The sequence below is a fragment of the Heptranchias perlo genome, chromosome 22, assembly GCF_035084215.1.
Source record: "Heptranchias perlo isolate sHepPer1 chromosome 22, sHepPer1.hap1, whole genome shotgun sequence".
In the NCBI taxonomy this organism is placed as follows: Eukaryota; Metazoa; Chordata; class Chondrichthyes; order Hexanchiformes; family Hexanchidae; genus Heptranchias; species Heptranchias perlo.
Genome location: NC_090346.1, coordinates 34,617,159 through 34,638,900, shown reverse-complemented (window position 1 = coordinate 34,638,900; position 21,742 = coordinate 34,617,159). Strand labels below are relative to the sequence as shown.

At 42.6% G+C, this 21,742-nt stretch overlaps 1 protein-coding gene across 3 annotated transcripts in view; it reads right to left on the bottom strand.

Moving 5' to 3' along the window:
- The window catches only part of LOC137340636 (myosin-11-like), a 149,866-nt gene that overhangs the window by 60,460 nt on the left and 67,664 nt on the right, over positions 1-21,742 (bottom strand). For 2 of the 3 annotated variants that reach the window (XM_068003223.1, XM_068003225.1), the window contains exons 5-10: positions 20,931-21,033; positions 15,026-15,046; positions 11,726-11,818; positions 9,104-9,167; positions 2,177-2,275; positions 1,946-2,089 (exon numbers count right to left, since the gene is read on the bottom strand). In XM_068003223.1, the coding sequence (XP_067859324.1) occupies positions 1,946-2,089; positions 2,177-2,275; positions 9,104-9,167; positions 11,726-11,818; positions 15,026-15,046; positions 20,931-21,033 (524 nt within the window). The remainder of the gene's footprint in view (positions 1-1,945; positions 2,090-2,176; positions 2,276-9,103; positions 9,168-11,725; positions 11,819-15,025; positions 15,047-20,930; positions 21,034-21,742) is intronic. The other variant, XM_068003224.1, reaches the window with a different exon arrangement.

Genomic DNA, 21,742 nt, shown 5'->3' with positions numbered 1-21,742 from the left:
CTCTGTATGTTCGTTCTCATTTTGGCATTCTTTCCAACTACCATGCCAAGATGACAAATACACTATTTAACAAATGATAAGTTGTTGTATTTTGGCTGCCACTCGCTGCTTATCACAATTCTTTATATCAAACACCATTTATGGACATTCTGCCTTGATGTAGTCATCTGATGTGATAATACTTGTGCTGCTTTTAAGAGAGTCCAACAGCTCAGTTTTAGTGAAGCCTCAAAGTCTTCACAACCAACCCGCCCTGGTCCATCTAACTGTGATGGGTGCCAAGATTTTTAGTATTAAATGAAGAATTGCTTTGAAAACATGCCTCATTGTGAGAATGCGATAAATAAGTCCACTATTTATTGTCAGTTATTCATAACAATTGATCTCGACTTTTAATTTGACACAATGCAATAATGTAAATGGAAAGGAAGCTGGTCATGTGGTCTCACAACAGCTGATTGGGTTAACTTGTATGGGTCTGTGTCGGTGGTCGTGCATCACATGCAGTTGTTTTGGGAAGTAGCATGATAATAACTGATGGGTACACGAGTGAGAAAAGTGAGAGTAGAGAATTACATTTGTTCAGAGTTACAGAAAGACAGAGATAGCCCAGACTGCAGACTGCCACTAACCCAGCATGATCTAACATGTGTATAGAAACACTGGAGTTTTGGTACAGTAAATTTGTACATTTATTTTTACACACAGTAACAAAAAACAATAAACATAAACATTATAACAAAACTTTAATGATATCAAGAAAGGCTTTCCCCTTTTCTCCTGAAACTGCTGGTCTATGGAAATATAGATGCCAGCAAACTTCTAGTTTCTAACCCAAGTAGCCATTCTTCATGTGTAAGCCTAGACAGCGACTGTCAACAGAATATTCTAGCAAGGAGTGCATCACAGGTGAGGCCAATTCTGCCTTCACCCAACATCCAAGCACATATACTTTCCAATAGGTGTCAATGGACAGCGATCAGGAGCAGGAACACTGGCTGACTTTTCCTTTCCTAGCCCAAGGAAATAGAGGCCAATTGTAATGTCCTTACTGCTACCTTAGCTGAGAGCTGTTAACTCAACACAGACTGGGAATCTAAACCTGGGACATCCACTCACCCATCGCTGGTGCCCTAGCTGACTTATAGTGGTCCCCGATCCCCCAAAATTCTGTTTCCTGTGTTTAAATCTCTTCATGGTCCCGCCCTCCCTTTCTCTGCAATCTCCTCAGCCCTACAACCCTTCCAGAACTCTCCGTTCCTCCAACTCTGGCCTCTTGTACATTCTGCCTTCTCTTTGCCCCATGATTGTTGGCTTGTACTGTATATTGCCTAGGCTCCACGCTTTGGAATTCCCTCCTTAAACCTTTCTGCCTCCCTGCCTCCCTCTCCTTCTTTAAGGCCCTCCTTAAAGCCCAGCTCTTTGACCAAGCTTTTGGTCACCTTTCCTAATATTTCTTTCTTTGGCTTGGCATCCATTTTTGTATGTGTGCGCCTCTATGAAGAGCCATGGGACGTTTTTTGCCATATCAATGGAAGTTGTTATTTTTATCCCTGGGCTAGATGGCTCATGTCATATCAGGTTTCATGTTTATCCATTAAGCTGTTAGAGGAACTGTTTAACTAGTATTAATTTAGGATTAAGAGCCGCCAGCATAGCACAAACTGAGAAATGCCCATTAACTCTGTAAAGTGTGCACCCTGGAGAGATTAAAGAACAAGGCCTTGAAATTCTATGCAGGTTCTCCTTGTCTCCCATGGTAACGGCTGTGGGTGGCTGAGGGGTGCGGAGACTGGAAGAACCCCTGCAGAATATCAGGGCCCATTTGTGTAGCATCCTTAGAATTCACATTACTCTCAAGTTTAATCAATATGTTTGAAATCTATATTTTAACCATCAGCATTTAGTTTAATTCAGAAAACCAGAAAACCCAGATGATTCTTACATGTTTGTTCTTCATTTGTAAATCCCATAATAGTCATGGCTTCTGAGGTCTCCTCGAACATGTCTTTATCATCCTGCCCTGGAATGGGGACATTGCCATTGGACAAGAACCTGTAGCTGCTCAATGGTTCCAGCAGCAGATCCTCTGTCAATTGTAAAACGAGAGAGTCAATAAACGTTCCTTCCCCTCAAGTGCACAGAGGCCCTATCCACACAGAATAGTTTAACTTACCCCTCATTTTTTGTCCGGCACCAATGAGAAGGTAATAGAAAATATGGAATGTCCTTTCTTCCGTGGCCTGTCGAATAGCACGTGACTTTTCAAGCAAATCTATTTATTTCAGTTAAGTGAACAAATTACATTTTGTTAACTTTTAAACACTCTCATTTTGTAGGGTTAATTCTTGGCAAAACGAAAATAACCACTTACATGAAACAAATGGGATATGAAACTTTTTTGAAAGTTAATCTGTAATTCCAAACAATAATGTGCCTTGCTCCTTTTGTGCATACTTATCTATAAAGTATTTCATACCGGCAATTCAATTCACATTGTTTTTGAGGGTCATCATTTAATATGTCAGCACTAGATTGCATGTTTGAATTTGATAGATTTTTTAATTGGTCACTTTACTAATTTAGAAAAAAACAAAAAAAGGTTCACCTTGGGAGCAATTCAACAGCTACACTACAAGCTCTCAATTAGAGGATCTCAATTGTCCCTCCACCCTCACCAATAACAACGAGTGGGAGGAGCTCATGGATTTCATTGTCACCAAGTTAGAGACCGTCTGCCTCTGCTGCTTCCCCTTTCCCACCAGGCAAAACCTCCCTCCCCGCCCCCCAGGCCTCCCTTATTCCAGCCCTGAACTCCCCATCTCTCTCTAGCTTCTCTCCCATTTCTCCGTGCCCTCTCCAAGCTTATCTTGTCCATGAGACTCACTTCCTGCTCTCTCCACCCCATTCCCATTGAACTCTTGACCACCCAACTTCCTTTTCTGGGCCCATGCTAGCAGACACTATAAATAGTTTCCTTTTCCTGTTCCAATTGGCAGAAGGGTCAAGAACCAGAGGACATAGATTTAAGGTGATTGGCAAAAGAACCAAAGGTGACATGAGGAAAAACTTCCTTTACACAGCGAGTGGTTAGGATCTGGAATGTACTGCCTGAGGTGGTGGAGGCAGATTCAATCATGGCCTTCAAAAGAGAACTGGGTAAGTACTTGAAAGGAAAAAATTTGCAGGGCTACGGGGATAGGGCAGGGGAGTGGGACTAGCGTAGAACTGGCGCGGACTCGATGGGCCGAATGGCCTCCTTTGTGCTGTAACCTTTCTATGATTTTATGATTCTATGATTCCTCAGGTATTGTCCCCCTCCCTTTCAAAACCCCCCCTCCTAAAAAAAATCTATCCTTGACTCCTCTATCCTTGCAAACAATCATCCCATCTCCAAGCTCCCATTCCTTACCAAAATCCCTGAACATGTTGTCGCCTCCCACATCCATGCCCATCTCTCCCACAATTCTGTATTTGAATCCCTCCAATTAAATTTCTACATCTCCCACAGCACCGACACGGCCCTAATCTAAGTCAGGAATGACGTTCTCTGTGACTGTGACCATGGCGTATTAACCCTCCTCATCATTCATGACCTCTCTGCAGCCTATGACACAATCATCCACACCATCCTCCTTCAATGCCACTCCTCCATTATCCACCTCAGTGGGACTGCCCTTATTAGGTTCCATCCTCATCAATCCGGTCATAGCCATAGCATTTTTACCAATTGCTTCTCTTTCCGCCGCTGCACCATCACCTGTTCAACATCGTGCTGAGTTTCGGTCGCATATCCTCTCCATCAGAAAGGCTGCTTACTTCCACCTCTGTAATATCACCTGCCTCTGCCCTTACATCAGCTCATCAGCCGCTGAAACCCTCTTCCATGCCTCTATGACCTCTAGATCCAACTATTCCAATGTTCTCCTGGCCAGCCTCCCATGCTCCACCCTCTAAACTTCAGCTCACCCAAAACTCTGATGCCCGTATCCTATCCCACACCGAGTCCCTCTCTCCATCACGCTAGTCCTCGCTGACCTACACTTGCCCCATGTCCCCCAACAAATTTAAAATCCCCATCCTCATTTAAATCCCTCCATGACCTAGCCCCTCCCTATCTCTAACTTTCTACAGCACTAACCCCTGCTGAACTCTCCATTCTTCTTATTCTGGCCTCTTGTGCATCCCCCTCCTCAATTTGCCCCACCATTGGCAGCCATGCCTTCAGCCACCTAGGCCTATTCTCTGGAATTCCTTCTGTCCCTCCACCTCCCTCTCCTCCCTTAAGACCCTCCTTAAAACATCTTTGACTAAGCTTTTGGTTACTCCTCTTAATATCTCCTTCTTTGGCTTGGTGTCTATTTTTTCCCCTATGCCTCTATGAAGCACTTTGGGATATCTTTCTATGTTAAAGTGTTATATAAATACAATGTTGTTGAAGAGGATGATGATGAAGCTTTCAACTAGACAGTAATGTCCAAAACTCAGCTTCATAAGAAAGTATGAAACAAAAGAAAAGGCCCTTGGCTCACTAAACATGTTGAAACTGACTCCATGTCTGCAGATATCATCAAGGGACGGCGTGTAATTGACATTCCTTGGCTCTTTACAGATGCATGTCATGGAGCACTGTGCAAACCATAGCCTCTTCAAGAAGAAACGGACCTAGGCTGTCTCAGGCTTGGAGAAAACAAAGGGGCTAAAAAATAGAGGGAAAGTTTACGTTAAAAACGACACAAAGATGAAGAGAAATTACTCTTTTACCTTAGAAAAAAATTATATAAAAATATATTTGTTTTTCTATATGCTTTGGTTATTTCTGCTCCCCCGCATTTTAACATTATTTTTGCCTCCTTTTTAGGTTCTTTACCCCACACCTATGAATGAAATGTGTAAACTGGAAGTGGACGTGAATTAAAGCCACAAGGCTGGTCTGAAACAGTTGATTAGGGACAGGGGCAGCAAACCCAGGATGTCTGTTAGGTTAATTTTATCACCTTAAGGTGCTTTGCTGAACTAAAAATGTGAGTGAACCCTTGACCTTCCAAAATCTGCTTGATTTTAATACTTTTTTTCTGTCTGTATCAGGGCTTTGAAATGGAACAACAGCCATCACCACATTGTGAGGGGATTCACTAAAAGGGTAGGCTTGGCGGCGGGGGGGGGGGCAGTTAAAATGGAACGAGGAACTTACCCACTCATTTCCCATCCTGATTTGGTTGACTGCAATTTTAAGTCCCAAGCTGGCGGGGTCCTCTTTAAATATACAGGTCGGGCTCCAGTGACATCATCTGCCATTTTAACCTGAGGCCTGAGAGGGGGAGCAGTCATGGTTCCCATGCCAGGGTCAGAAGAGGCCCAGCGAAGTCATTTTTTAAAAACCTTTTTTTAGTTTCCTTGGGGTCCAGGAATGCTCCTTCGGGCCCCACAATGAACCTTGGGTCACCCCTGCCCCGGGCTAGCCCCATGCTTCTTTAATGGGGATTCCCCATCCGGAGCCCTCCAATGGACGATCGCTGGCCAGGCAGTGATTCCTGCCCGATTCGGGCAGCAGTCCGATTTTGCTTACGTAAATGAGTCCCGGGAACCAAAATCCCCCTCGGCCTCAGCATGTGAGCTTGTCACTCACCCTGGCCCCCCTATTCACCAAACCCGCCCCGTGTTAAAATCGAGGCCCTAGAGTTTAAACCACTTTTGCCTAGGACTAACTGCCTTAGTCTGACTCATGGACCAGTATGAGGGCTGCTCACTACTGGAACAGATTCACTTTCCCACAGTTAATCATGGTGGTGTATTCTTTTACTGCAGTCTGTTTTTCATATCTCTATAAAGCTATTTCCTGGACAAAGAAAATTTTAAAAAGTTCTCAAAAACTGAAACGAAGCCAGAACCTTTATGACTGTTCTATTTAGACTCTGAGGCATGTTTCTTGTGCACAAAAGCTTTCTTTAAAATAGCTCAGGACTACACTGGAGGATTGTTTTATTTTTGCCTTTCTCCATGAAGCAATGACTGATCCAAATCAAACACTTTCTGCAAGCTGCAGGGACATGTCATTGTTTTGCTCCAGAAACAATGTTCATATACCACTGTTAATACTTTTACAGTTTTGTGTATACATAAAACTAGATTTTGGCTTGCTTGATGGAAGCACAGATTGGAGAATCAGGCACAGGGATTCGTGCATCTGCTTCACGGAGCCCTCAGTTTAAATTATTGTGTGAGTGCTCTGCAAATAGTGCAGACCTTGATATATGGGGGCAACTCAGCGTGGCTGTCATTTTAAAGCATTTTTTTTAATGCAAGCACGCATCGTGAAACAAAGGCAGGTGTGTCTCAGGAAATTGACAAGAAGGCATTCTATGGGCAAGGTATATGTGCACCTACTGTCATTCATGTGAAAGGGTGCTATGAATGGGTAGGCCCCATGTATACTTTGCATTAAAAGAGCATGAATGGTCCATGTTGCCCTGTAAATTCAAAGTATCACCCTGACTCACTGCAATAGATGTAAGTTCTTTAACTAACACCATTTTTTAGAACTCTTCATTTTGCTTGTTCTAAGCCAATTTAGTGTACAACGTCTTAACTAGAAGTTGTTCAGAAGGCAGGAGTTTCTGAGAGAAAAATATGGTATTCTAGGAGTTTAATTTAGTGGAGGTGATCAGACGTGAGTCTCTTCCGGGAGCACATCCCCCCCGAGATGGGTAGCGCACGGCCATTAGTAGGTATGTGCATGCTTACATACATGCAACGTGCTGAGCACAGTACTTCTGTGCAAGTATCACAGCATTCAAGTAGTAAGAAAAGACATTTATGCAATATATATTACAATGACTTTGCAATAATATTAAAATGCCCATTACTTGTGTTCTCCCATGTACTCTCTTCACAGGTGGGGGGGTCCCCAAGTGTAACTCAAAGAGGTAGAACAGCAGCAGCTTTCCCCCTCCACTGGGCAAATCACAGGTAGAGAATGCAGGTCACCCAAAGAGCAATAGGCCAGTGCTCTTGGTGAAGGGATGTCTCCAGGGGAGTCTTCAGAAAGGCTCAGTAATGCTGAGAGGAGTCCTAGCGCCCTGCTGACATGCCGGGCAAGTAGGTGACTATGCACACTCATTTGAACAGAGGATGTCCACTTCATATAGTTCAATGGAAAGCCCCGTGGGGCAGGCTTGAAAGCTCTGAATGAATCTGCCTCCCTGATCTTAAGCAGGCTTATTGACATGGGAAAGGTGACTGAGTAAGGCATTTCTGGCCAGAGTTTTAATGTGCAGTAAGTGTTAGAAGTTATAGTAGAAGCTGTATCAGCTTCAGTAAGTGAGACCATTAGCAGTGTGTGTATCTTGTGGATGTTCACACTGCAACTATGGTAGCCTTAACAAGATGGTGAGGGTCAGGAGGACCATCAGGAGTTACACGGCAGACCATCCTGGAAGAGAGTTTGCTAGAACTCTCACAAGTGGATCTTTCTATACCCCAGAAAACCAGTGCAGCTCATGAGTATATGCCCTCCAATAGCAAAGTATGCGATGGAGTGCAGGGTTATCATGCTATCATGTTGGCAACAAAACTTCTGCTACCACCAAGCCCAACAAAATAATGGAACACACCTCTGGCCCTGTGGATGCTGGGATGAAAACATCTCAAGAAGCTCCTGGACTGATGCTGCTGCATCAGGTTTGCTAGCAGGTAAATGTGGATGGCCTCCTCCATCCCCAGAATGTTGATGGACTACACAGTCACCAGTCCCTAGCACATCCCCAAGGAGCACTGCACCTCGAGGTGTGTAATGACACACAAAAGCGGCCAGGTAAACAACAAAAGTGATAACAGCAAATGTTCATCACTGTTAGTTAAGATGGACATGTGGATACAACATACATCTTTGTTCCCAGGACAACAGTAATATCCCAGAGCCAGAGCTCAGATGAAAGTGGCAATCATCTCCTCCCCCTGCTATTGTGTTAACAGTGAGACCTTACCCTCAGGGGTCAGATATTCTGCATTCTCATCATTCCCTGGTGCTTCCTAATTATCGGGCGACTACGTACTGATGCTTCTATCAACGATGATGATGCAAGATATATGGATCGTGGGTACTCCCAGGGAAGCGGCCATTACCTCAAATTTGTGGTCACATGCCATCTGCACATTAAGGCAGTAAAAGCCCTTTTAATTTACGTACACCATGAAATCGGTGGCTAGACCTGAATGGTCATGTGAGTACAATGAATCAATCCCTGGCCACTAGGAAACCCCACCAGCTGGGAGAAGCCATTGGGACTACAAGTGCTGACCAGTACCAAATTTAGTATATTGGTGTGCATGGCCAAACAGCACCTCAGTGATCCTGCTGAATAGAACTGTGAACTAAAAAGCATTTTGGCCCTGTGATATCCCCTGTTGGTTCTGGAAAGACACTAGCAGTGTCAAAATTAAGTGCAGCAATGTGTTTGACTGCCAGAGGGAGGCAGTTTCCCCTGAAGACTGCCCCTGCAGCTCTTCATTCAGCAGGTGGATCAGGTCCCCACCTCTCTGGACAGTCTCAGGCTGCAATGCATTATTCCTCTGTTAGTGACAGGTAGGTGGACCTGGGCCTACAGACACAGAGCTAGGGTAATTGATGTGAGTAGTTGTTAGCTGCCGTGCAGTCTTAAATTGGCATTCAGCCCTCTGCCTCCTGTGCTGATGCAGCAGAGCAGTAATTGCAGCAGTTACACTGACCAGTAACATCTTTATGTGCACCAAAGAGAATAGGTTCAACTCAGCTGGGCAGCAATGATGGAAAATGAAGGGGAATCAATGTTCTCAGTGCCTGCTGGTAATTTTAGTACTGGTAATTTTAGTACTATTTCCAGTTTTCCATCCCGTGAAAACAGAAATTACTAACAGGAGCATATGATGTTAGTTTAGCTCCCACTGCTCACTAATATCACATAATGACTTGTTAAAGGTCTAATAGTGCTGATTAGTGCCTTTTTTTGCTGGGTTAAATGAATATGCCTTGTGGCCACTCTCAGTTGGGCGGTGACGTTTTTTATGTCTTTACTTATTAAAAACTCCAATTCTGCTATACTTTACCAACAACTTAAAAGGATACAAGTGTCGATGTTCGCTCCAACAATGTAGCCAGTGACATCAAAATTGATACGGATGAATTTTCCCTGTTGGAAATAAGATAAAAATGTTCAGGTCTTAACTTGTGTAGATTCACCTTCCATTAAGCAATTAAACAAAATTAAGAGTCCCACTATCTCTTTTTGTTGTTTATTTGCGATCCGGTTTGCTTAGTGCCCTGTAATTTGGATTACAGTAGGTCAGGTTGAGGAGTTTCTTTACACCTAATCAGAATTTACATATATAAGGGCTGTGATGGAGTAGGGATGGAAGGAGTTCACATCCACCATGGATTTTTGCAAAGCTCACAGCTGCATAGAGGTAGATTTCACTTTAATGATTCCAGCATTGCTGACCAGAATTTTCCATTCTGTGCAACAGCTCAAATGGTTATCTGGAGGTAAACTTATTTCCAGAATAACTTTTCCTCCTCAACTTCACTCAGATCTGGTGGGAAGGAGTTCGGTGGAATGTGTGGGGCTTGCACACATTGGAGTGGTTCCATAAACTAATTAACTTGATTTGGTATCTCCTTTTTTTTGTTGCTGTTATTGCTGCTTTGCGGTGGTGACGTCTTTAGCAAGATGAATGGAATAAGTGTTGTGTGTGGTGCTGTGGCATTTTGGGGAGACTACCAGCAGTTCTATCTCCAGTCAATTTTTCATCTTCCTGCACAAAAAAAAATCTGCAAATTAGTAGCAAGCACAAGTAAAGAGGAAAAAAACCATAGCTTTGAGAATAGGGAGCGTGGACTGTACTCTCTGAGTGGGGTGTGTGGCTTATATTGATGCTACTTTACATGTTGAAAATGGTTTGGATCTCTAGGACATTTTCCTGACAGGCTGGCCCCCCACCGTGAGTGCGTTGAGCAGTTTATCTTTTCCTTCCGCGATTACATGTTGTGATGTTTTATGCCACTTTGCCAATTACACTTCATGTGGTGACACTGAGCTTTTCCAGCTGGCTCAGGGACACAAACTTCCCATAAAGGCAAAATATACCACAACGCCCACACTCGGGAGCAGTGTAGTTCCTAGGCTTTGCAGTACCAATAGTAAATTATTTCAGTATCATGTCAATATTTAATAAAGCTCTGCTTGTGGCCTGCAGCTCCAGCATCTTGAAACCTTCCATTTATGGCCCTGTTGGAAAGCAATTTAAGGTTTAAATGTGTCTTCAAGCCAAACCGGGTGCATGCAATTACAATGCTCCTGCATTATATAATCGCCATCCCCTTTAAAAGCAACTCTTGCTCAACACCAAACATTTTATGGAAGTAATCTCCTTTCAGGTTATTTACCTCATTATCCAGTTGCCTTTACTCTCCACTCTCTTTCTATGAAGTGCCAAACGAATCAGTTATATTCAACATTTTATAATGCTACCCTCACTACTGTCGCTAAGTGTCAGCCATGGCTCAGTGATAACACTAAGCACCACTCCAGAGATTTGAGCACATAATCTAGGCTGACACTCCAGTGCAGCACGGAGGAAGTGCTGCACTGTTGGAGGCTTTGTCTTTTCGGATGAGACTTTAAACCGAGGCTCTGTCTGCCATCTCAGGTGGATGTAAAAGACCCCTTGGCACTATTCAAAAAAGAGCTGGGGATTTTCCCTGGTGTCCTGCCCAACATTATCCCTCAACCAAAACAGATTATCGGGTTATTTATTTCATTGCTATTTGTGCAAGTTTGCTGTGTGCTAAGTGGCTGTAACAGTGATTGCAATTCAAAAATACTTCATTGGTTGTGAAGTGCTTTGGGGCATTCTGAGGATGTGAAAGGGACTATATAAATGAAAGTTCTTTCTTTACTGATTCATAGTAAGCTGAGCTATGGCCAATGTGCATTGGTACAGAATACACTGGAATTAATGGCGATGGGAATATTGGAGCTAGTTAGGCAAAGAGGGCCGGGGTACTTGGTTAACTTGTCACTCTTGCAATATTACGAAAATGTAACCAAATCATATCTAGTAGGATTACAGGTGATTGGTGTCATTGCTTTTGGTGGAAGGCCAGGATGGTGCATTAATCAGATATAATGTGCACCAGGATTATCACACGTAGACAGTGTACTGTCAATAATAGCAAAACGCTATGGTTATTATTACAGAATATTTTCTTGAATCAGATACAAAGGTTGAAAGAAATTTACAAGTAACCTATAAACCTGTAACAGTCAGAGGCAGACTGTCTCCTCTGAAAAGCTGCATTTCATTGCAGACTCTATTGTGTTATGCCTTGTGGCAGTTCTTCTGACTGTCAATAAACTGACAAAGGACTAATACTGTTTCTATTCTGCTATACAAAGAATTGGTATGTTATAGTTCAGTGTTAAAATCTTAGAAGCATTACTAAACTAACTGACACACATTTCCAGAACATGCAATAAACCGATACACCACAAACTGTCCTTTTTCATCTGTTTTGAATTTTGTGGTAGATTTATTTTCTGTTGGTACATTGCTAAGATATTAGAAACAACAGTCGGCTACACAGTGAACTAACCTTTCTGCTACAGTCTGTCATTATTGCTATGCGATGTATACAATTATGGGAACTTCAACACAAACTAACCCATAAAGCTGAAAATTAAATACTCACAAATCGGGACGAGTTGTCATTTTTTACTGTTTTAGCATTGCCAAAGGCTTCCAGAATGGGGTTAGCTTGAAGGAGTTGTTTTTCCAGCTCTCCCTAAAATTAAGATGGATTACATTCAGTTGTCAGAGTCAATGAGAGAGGTAACAGAAAATATGCTAACCGCTGGTAGCACTCTTCGAATTAGTCCAAAAAATTAAGATGATCTACAGCCACTCTGTAATAGACTTATTTTGTTGTTTGTCTAATGGTGTTATAGTAGGACATTCACTGTTATCACATAATAATATCATATCAGCCTTCCCTTCAACTTCACTTCAACTGTCACATCTGCTAATGTTACAATAGCCCTGATTTTTATCAACATAATAATAATAATCCATAATAAAAATAGCTAGCATTTTATTTTCAATTCTCCAGAAGTCAGAATTCTAGAGAGGAACCCTGCAATATTGAGTCACTGAAAACCACAGGTTGCTAAAGCTCTTTTAGCTCACACAGGTCCTTGAGGTTGCCTCATGTTTTGGTTGCATTAAGAATATTTAAACATCTGCAGGATATCTGCACACCACTGGGTTTGCTTCCATCATTTCACTGCCGGAACCAACATTGTGTTATCCTTCAGGAGTCAGCATAATTATTCCACAGCCATGTCCGTTTATATATCCTTTTCACTGAGGAAGAAAATCAGCACAACCTTGTAGAAAGTGTCACTGTTCTAAAATCTACTCCTATTCCTTGACGTTCAACCAGAAACCTTTCAGTCTGAGCTATGGTCGTTTTTGGAGAGACGTTTTACTACATAAAAATGCCTTCTAGGTTTTATTAATTGTAGTTAGGAAGAAAACGTGCAATGACTGAGCACGAAAAGAAATGAAAATATTTTAAAAGATTATGTTTTTAATGACTGCTCATCTAAAACAAGCACATTTTAGTTATACATCTGACTGCAGCCAGCAGCTACACAGCATTTTTTAAAGGATGTTAATGATATTCATTTTTCTGGCAATGAAAAATGAATGCTGGTACCTTTATGGAATAATTAAGTAAACAACACACACATGCATGCCACATTTGTTACAATTAGTTAAAAAATGTAAGAGGAATGAGACACACCACAGCTTTTACCTGCCAAAGCATAGAGATTTTCAGTAGCATCAAGCTATGATAAGACTGACCTTTTTAATATTCACTTTTATCATTTAAAATGGTGCAGAAAAGATTACAGGTTTTTATTGCATTGACAATTGAATTACTGTAAACACTCCTACCCCCTTCCCAATTTCCTTCCCTTCTCTCCTGAAGGTATTGAACTTGCTGAGGATACACTTCCACAGGTACCAGTAGCTCACAGTACCTCACCCAAGTGACCATTCTTCATGCCTGAAACCCAGACAGTGAATATTGGCAGGTGATTCAACTGTGCAATATAACACAGCCGTACCTGATCCTGCTCACAGTCACACACTTCTCAGCAGGAGTCACTGGGTGGTGATCAGGAGCAAGAACCTCACCTCTTCAGCCCTCACCTCTGCCTAGAAACAATAAAGCCAATTATATCATCCCATCTGCAACTCCAGCTGAGATCAGCTAATTTAGCGCAGACTGGGCCGTGAACCTGGGAACTCCTGATCTCCATGGCTGAGTGCTACTCTGTCTTTATTCAATCCTCGGTCATCAGGGGGAAATCAATTCTGAACTCACAGATTTAAAAAAAAACAAAAGTGTGATTCCTTTGTTTTAAGTTATTCAGAAACTGTCTTTGATTTCACATGGCAAAAATTGCCATTAACCTGACTCTCCTTAATTTACACACCTCATTGTTCTCAAGTGCTTGAAGATGTCCTATTGTTTACATTTATCAAAATTTACTCTTTGCTTTAATTAATAACAGCAATGGCAAAAATATTTAAAACAATTGCATATTGCCATCACATTATATTGTAATGCCGCACATTATGTAGAATCACTTTGACAGATTTTCAGTTTGCTAGAATAGGCCTTTTATCTGTTAATCCAGAAGTGAACCACAGATTTAATTGGGAAGATTGTTCACTACTGCACCATTTCTATGTGATTTCCACATCGTTCACCTGAGGAAGGAGATAGCCTCCGAAAGCTTGTGAATTTAAAATAAAATTGCTGGACTATAACTTGGTGTTGTAAAATTGTTTACAACATTTCTATGTGAGCTAAGGTTAAATAGTTAGTAGTCAGACCAAGGTTTTATGCTACGAAAGGCACCAAGATTTCAAGCTTATGTTACTGCAGATTTAAATTTTGCATTTGCATTACAGAGCATATTGCAGGCAATTAGCTATTGTAGCTACAAGATGACAAGCTAACAATTCATAGTTATAACTGTATTTTAAGATAAATATAGTAACAGCTGATTGAGTATTGATTGAAGCCATGCATATATTGCTCCTTCAGTTAAGGTGGCTGCACTTATTTCGGGCTTTATTTCATCACAATCCTGATTGTGGTTTGTTGTTTAAGCTCAAATTCAACCCACAAGACTGTATGCTAAATATTATGTTTTATATATGTAAAATGTATGATAAATGTTTACTAGTCCATGAAACATGTTGTACGTATGTCCCAGGCTATATCTAACCTGGTATACTGATGTTCCCTGAATCTCCAAGGTGCTTCTAAATTTCTATTATTATCCTGCTTCCTGAACAGATCCAGATTAAAGCTGACCATGGCACAAAGTACTAAGCATGAAAGTACCAGAATGTTCCTGACTCAGGCCAACCTCAATGGAGAATTCTCTCAACACAGACACAAATAGGTCTTGAATATGCCTTTGCACGGAACATTCGGATAGTGTTGGTGAGAGTAGTAATGTCTCTGCCACTACATCCCTGAAATGGGTTTTCAAAGCTGCGATCTCTACCTACAGTTCAATGCCGTTCTTTTTCAAGCTAAGATTTCTATGCCAACAAACTGTGAACAATTTGGCCAATTGCGAATTGAAAGGTGACACATTTATTTGTGTAAATGGCAAAACGTGTGACAGAGAAATGTTCAAATGGAAAATGCTGTGTTTTTCTAAGTCCTTATAGGTTGAATTAATTGAGTTTCAGGAAAGTGGCAAAATGTTGCCTACAAAATGACCAAGACCACCTTAAATGAACTTTATAAAGCATGCAACCCTTTGTGCTTTTGTTGCATTTCTGTTTATCCGTGGGGTGAGTGACACCTCCTTTTACCTCAACATCAAGATTCTATGCAACAATAACGTGCAGATATGTACTTTGTGCTATAAACACATATTGAACATTCTCAATTACTCACGTATGCAAAAGAGGGATCTTGCTGTAGTTGGATAATATAGTATAAAACAAATATGTCAGTAGAGTAATAAACGTCAGGCAATTCCATATAACACAGAAATTAGGCTCTTTCTAACATCCAGTGATAAATCCACAATCCCAGATGTTCATTTAGTTCAAGGAATTTCTAGAATAAAAAGGTAAGTGTCTCCAGACTGAGTTAGCAATCTCAGCCATGCCATCGATGGAGATGCCAAACGAAGGCCAAGCACTTCCAGCAGGGAGGGAGTGAACATTGGATGGGTGAGGACCCTGGCCTGCCTTGCCCTCGCTCAACTCCTTACAACTGCTTACAAAGAGGCAATGACAGAGAGGTGGGCACAACCTGTCATGTCGGCTATATATGGCACATGGCATTGAAACAACTATAAGCAACAGACAATAGAGATTGTAAAATAACTCAGCAAAACATTATTAATTTTAGTGGCACATGCTGCCAATGTTAGCATATATATATATATTTTAAAAATCCAAATGTATTTAAACAAATATTACAAAACTGCATTTCATAAAAATATATGTAAAATTTTGGAAACTGGTATTATGATGACAGCTTTGTACAACCTTTTGACTAGGACTGAGAATTTCTGAACTGAAATCACTACAGGAAAATAATATATTTCTCCATGAAATCAATGGAAACCCTTGGAATACTTACATATTCTCTGGATGGTACACTGTAACTCAGCACAGTTGTACAGGAGGCAGCTAAGTCTGCTTTATGTTGAGATATCCAGTAAACAGGTCCAACTCAGTTACACTGCTAGGTTGATGGTGTAACTGGATGCCAGAACACCAATTACCATAGATCACAACCCAGTCGTAAAAGTTACTGTTGCGCCAGAAATTTAATGTGACCATTACCTGAATTAGATGGCTGGGTACCTTGGAGCAACGTTGATTTATCTTGTATGGTTTATCACTGTGTTGAGGGATTCCAGCTTCCCAGGATGAATCCCACAAGTTAAAAGTTCTAAACTGGAATTCCGACATAGGGGCCAATTTTAACCCTGCTAGGCCAAAACCAGGCAAGTGGACATTTAAGATCAACCAGGTTATTTATCTGGCTGAAAGCCACCAGGTTCCCACCATTCCGAATTTTAACCTGCTCTATTGAGCAGGCGGCAAGGACACCCACCCAAAGCTGGCAGGGTCCTTCTTTAGATATGTATGGTGAGTCCTATAACATCATCGGGACTGCAATTTTAACTGGTGGCCTGAGTGGGGAAGTCATTGTGGCTTCCCGTCCGGTGAAGACAGCAGGAAGAGGAGCCAAGTTCAGAAGAGACTCAAACAGACAAGTTAGCTTAGGCCTCCTCTGCTGCGGACATCCCCCCCACCCCCACCTTCCCGGATGCGAGACCCTGCGAGATGGCCCCGGAAGTCGATCCCATTACCTACCTTGTGTTGATAGGCGGCTTCTGGGCCACGTGATTTTTCACTGCTTCCCGCCTGTCAGGAAGTCAGCCAGCCAGATTTAAATGAGGCCCAGGAATTAAAATAGACCCAGGCCTAATTTCTGGAGAGTGGGTGAGTTTCCAACTCACACCACTCAAAACCCGCCCGGAGTTAAAATCGGGGCCTATTATCCTGACAACATATCTTTTAAAGTAATATCGACAAAACATTAAAAGGTGACATTTTGCAAAATTATACCCAAATATTGCTTCAAAAAATTATTACTAATAAATATGAGCACATGATATGAGCAAATATGCAGTGAAACAGTTTCTTTTTTTGAGATCACACAGGGTTTTACTGCAATTCAAATGAATGAGGTATTTCCCACGTGTGGAATACAATAGCTGCCACATAACTGTCTGTGATTTGACTTCTTACCCACATGTGATGATGTTTTGAGTGTGTTATGTAGGTCAATTTACAAATGGAATTGCTCCCAAATTTGCAAAAGATCATGTGGCCTCCTATTTAGACCACAAAAATGCAGTCAATTAGCTATATGTATTTTCACAAAATGTATTTTTAACACAGAGGTCTCGAAATTATAACTCTCCAAATCTGAGGAGCTTTTTGAACTCTGTGAAAATAAGTGTGGTGCAGGAAAAATCATACAAGCCATATAGACCACTGCTTTTTAAATTTTATTTATTTGTGCACGCTTTCTCACTTGTCTCACTTTCTATCTATTTAATACTGAGTACGTGTTATAACACAGGTTTTGCAATACTTGCAGATACAAGCAATAAGGATCATATATAGTCATGTAGATTTATATATTAACGTAAGGAGTGCTTGGTGACGGGTCTGATTGCTGGTTAATACAAATCTTACTCCTGGCAGCTAGAAGCTGCATTCCCCAGCTGCGATACAACTGAAGTATTGTAATAAATTTCACTGCAGAAAGTCCCTGCCAAGATTGAATAGGTTGCTGGAACTTGCATCCTCAGCAGGTCCTTGAGTAATTGTGCTTACAGGAGGTTAAGGTGCCCATATTTCCTGGTATTTCCAACTTCCTGCACAGCGTGTACATATTGGGCTGACTGGCAAATGTCCCACAATTGCTTTGTTTGCTTGTTGTGTTGATTGCATCACAGCTGAGGAATGCATCCTCTTACTGCCAGCAAGTCGCAAGAGTTCCTTACACTGTCAGCTGCGGGCCAAGTATGCATGGGCTTGGGTCTAAGGTGATGTCCATGCCAGCCATAGCTTCAGTGGTTTCCAAGACCTCTGCCCAGAAGGGCTGAAGGGTGAGGGCAGGACTTGAATGTGTGCAAGAATTCTGTCAACACTTTGCAGCTGTGGGTGAAAAGTTCTCAGCTTGTATAAATTGAGACATCTGTTGTGGGGGATACTGAGTTGACCTGCTCTCATTGTAAGTAGAGGCTCAGACTTAGGGCTTCCTTCCAGTCTTCTGCTGAAGGTGTCTGGCCTAGATCACAGCCCCAGGAGCCATGTAGGTTTTCCATGCTATCTGGTGCAAAGGCAATGGTGTTGAATAGAGGGCTGAGGTGTATTTGTGGGGTGTCTCTGTATTGCAGAGGCCAGCTCTAATGCTGTTGATTTGTGTTGGGTTTTAAAGAGCATAATGAGGTCCTGGTGGATGCTTTGGGTTTGGGGGAGTAATGCCCTTCGCATGCTTTGTTTTGAAGCTGCTGGCAAGAAAATCCTGTGGAAGGCAGATTCCATGCCATCGTGGTGAGAGGCTGACAGGTCCATTAGCACCTTTAGTGTGGCGCAGGCTTCACTCCAGATTTCCAGAATCAGGAATACTATTGGATGATTCCGGGCACTTGTTGGTCTTTTCTAGGGCTCGGACATCCTGAGGTTGTGAAAGGCGCTATATAAATGCAAGATTTTTCTTTCTTTTTTTGAGTGTGTCGTTCCCTCCATGTCAAGCCGTTTTTTTTTGGGGGGGGGGGTGGTGGTGTTGCTTATTCTAGCCAATGATGCCCTGGGATTGAGCTGTTCTGTAGTAGCAACTTCTTTTTTGGGAAGTTAGTCATTTCAGGTGCTTTTGTGGCTGGTAATGTGTTTATTGCGATCCCAGAATGGCTGTGCCAAGATACAAATAGGCAACATCTCCAATATTACACAGATGGGAGCACATTCTCTTTATGATTTTCATTCTTTGCAGCAGCGAAATGGGCAGATGGTATATATGCTGGAAAATTAGGGGCCAATTTTTACCTGTAAAGGACTGGGAGCTTTGGTGTAACTAATATGCCTAGGTACTTAAAGCCTTTCTTTGTTCAGGCAAAGAGATAGGCCTTCTGTACTTGCATAGGGATGTCCTGTATAAAGGGCTATTGCCTTTGTTTTGGACCAGTTAAGCTTGTAGTCAGACAGCTGACTGGATGTTTTGATGGTCTGAAAGATGCTACGAGGGAAATGGTGTGATTGGTGATGCTGAGCAGGATATAGTCCGCTTGGAGGGATATTCACCCTGCTGGTTTACACTTGAATGCAGGTGTTCGTTATTACCTCATGTATCTGGGTATGCTTCACCAAGCTCCCATCTTAACTCCGGTAATCAATCCCGAGGAAATTCAGGGTCAGTTTCTTTTGATTGAAAGTTGTGGACTTCCACCACAAATGTCCTGGATACTTTGGATTTGAATGTCTTGTGGGCTTTATCCAGGATTAGGTCGAGTTGATTTTGAAGTCCAGGAATAATTTTGTGGAATAAATTTTGTACTCGAAGATTTCAATTTACACGGTGTCTTGTACTAATAAAATTAGAATTTATGGGCGGCCTGGTTCCAAGCCCCTGCCAATAATAGCGAGCAGCTGTCTCTAGGGACTGTGAGGGTTGGACCAGGGATAAGTCTCCTTCTGTGTAGATGCTCATCACATCATTGGATTGACAAGGCTGAAATCGGCCCTCACAGGGGGAGGAAAGGAGAAAAAACAGACCTGAAATGCACTTTTCCATAGCATTGTGTGTTGGTGCTCCACTGTGGGGTGAAATAGTTCTGAGATGGAAATGAAGATTTAATATGGAATGTTATAATTAAATCTACAAATAAAATAATAGATTACTGGGAGTAACTACGAGACAACAGTCTAATCAAGAAGCTTAGATGATGTCAAAAGTAAATTTGAATCATTTAGAATTGTTCTCTCAATGTCACGATTGGATTACAGCCATGAAACCATCAATGGTCGTTGTTGGGGCAGAGTAGAGGGAGCTTTACTCTTCACCTGGCTGTGTTATACCTGATCCTGTCACTGGGGGCAGAATTTTCATTTCAAGCCGGGAAGGGAGTGGGGGGAAGATTTTCGGGTGCGAAACCCGGAGGATAAATTGGCGGGTTGTGATGTGATTGTGACCTTAATGAGGCCCATCAATTTTACTTCCGGGTTTCGCACCCAGCAGTCAGCCTGTCAGACAGGAAGGTCTGCGGCAGCAGGCCGCAGCCGGGGATCAGCGGGAGGGAGGGAGGGATCATGGGCCGGGGAGGAAATCAGGGGGCCGGGAAGGAGATCGGGGGGGCAGGGAAATGATCGAAGGTCCAGGGAGGAGATTGGATAGGCCGGGACTTGGAGATCGGAGGTCATTGGAGGTCGAGTGAAGAGTTGAAGGGAGGTGGGGGTCCACCATCGGTGGGGGGATTGATCGCGGGGTTCCTGTCGGCCAGGTGAGCTCGTAGGACCTGGATAAAGCACTCCTGCTCCTCCGGGCCCACAAGCAGTGCAATAAAGGCACTCACCTCATGGATCCAGCCCTTCCCACCTGCTTTCACCTGATGTGAATGGGAAGCGATGAGGTAAGGTTAAATTCATTTTAATTTTCCAATACACAAAATATTAAGTACCTCAAGTATTTCAATGAGGTACATTGCCCCTTTAAGTATCAGCCCGCTGGCTTTAAATGGGGGCGGGACCTCTTGGTGTCTGTTGTGCACGCATGTACAAACCTGTCTGGGTCAAACCCAGGAGTGGGCGAGTTGGAGCCGGGATTCGGTCTCGCTACAAACAGCTGTTATTTTAACCTCCCACACGCCCCCAACCCATCTGTTCTTGAGGGTTAAAATTTACCCCTGGGACGCCTGAAATGGGAAGAGTTCCATTCCCACAGCATTAATGTCCGTCACCCCAACGACCACAAACATTTTAAATGAATTAAGAAATATCATCAATGGTAGCTTCCTTTTTTTTTACAGTATACCATTTCCATTTTAGGTTTTGTTCAGTTCCGTGATTTTCTAACAACAGTGCGCTTGGTTTCATTTTGCACAACAATGTTTAATGATCATGGGTCATCACATTAACTGGAAGTTCTATGGCCATATATGGTAGTGTATGGATACAATATTGACATGAAGACTTCCCAGGACAACAGTAGAAGACCTTAATACCAAATCTTAGCGCACAATTAGAAAATATTAAAAAAGGGACTGACTTACGATAGCGCTAGCATCTTTCTTGCTCTTGTGGGAGGAAGCAACCACAGCCAGGTATTGAATTACTTTCTTTGTGTTTTCTGTTTTCCCAGCTCCAGATTCGCCCCTGTGCAGGAAACACATGCGTTATTGCGATTTTTTAAAGCTTGTTCATTTTTACTTCATAATTTGAATGTAAAGTTTCAGACTCTGATTACAAAAACCAGTGGCCTCGATTTTAATCCCCTTCGCCCAGTGCGAGCGGAGTGTGCGAGGGGTTAAGATTAGGCCGAGTCCACTCCACAGAGCCTGAGGTCACTCTGTTCCCACCTGGCATCATTTCATCTTCGCCGACTTTCAAGTTGGCTGAGGCTCCCGCTAAAGGCAAGGCAGACCCCTACTTTAAATTCAAAAGTTGCAGCCTGATGATGTCAGCAGTGCTGCAATATGATTTTAACGGCGGTCATGAGAAGGCCCACACTATGTGGAACCCCACAGCCAAACTACGGCGGGAGGCACAGCTGGCCAGAAGAAGCCAAGGTAAGTTATTTAAAAGTGACTTTTGTGAGAACTTTGTGTGGGCCAGGGGCAGCAGGAGTGCTCCCCCCAGGCCTCACAAGGCAGCATTGGACCTCCCTTGTCCCAGGCTCCCCCACTCCCCCCAATTGCAGCTGGAATGTCCCCCTATCGTCGCCAGACTCCCCCCTCCCCCCGCCCTGCCACTGACTGCCGGTGACCTTATATTCAAGAATGAGATAGATATATTTCTTAATGCTAAAGGGATCAAGGGATATGGGGATAAAGCGGGAACAGGGTACTGAGTTAGACGATCAGCC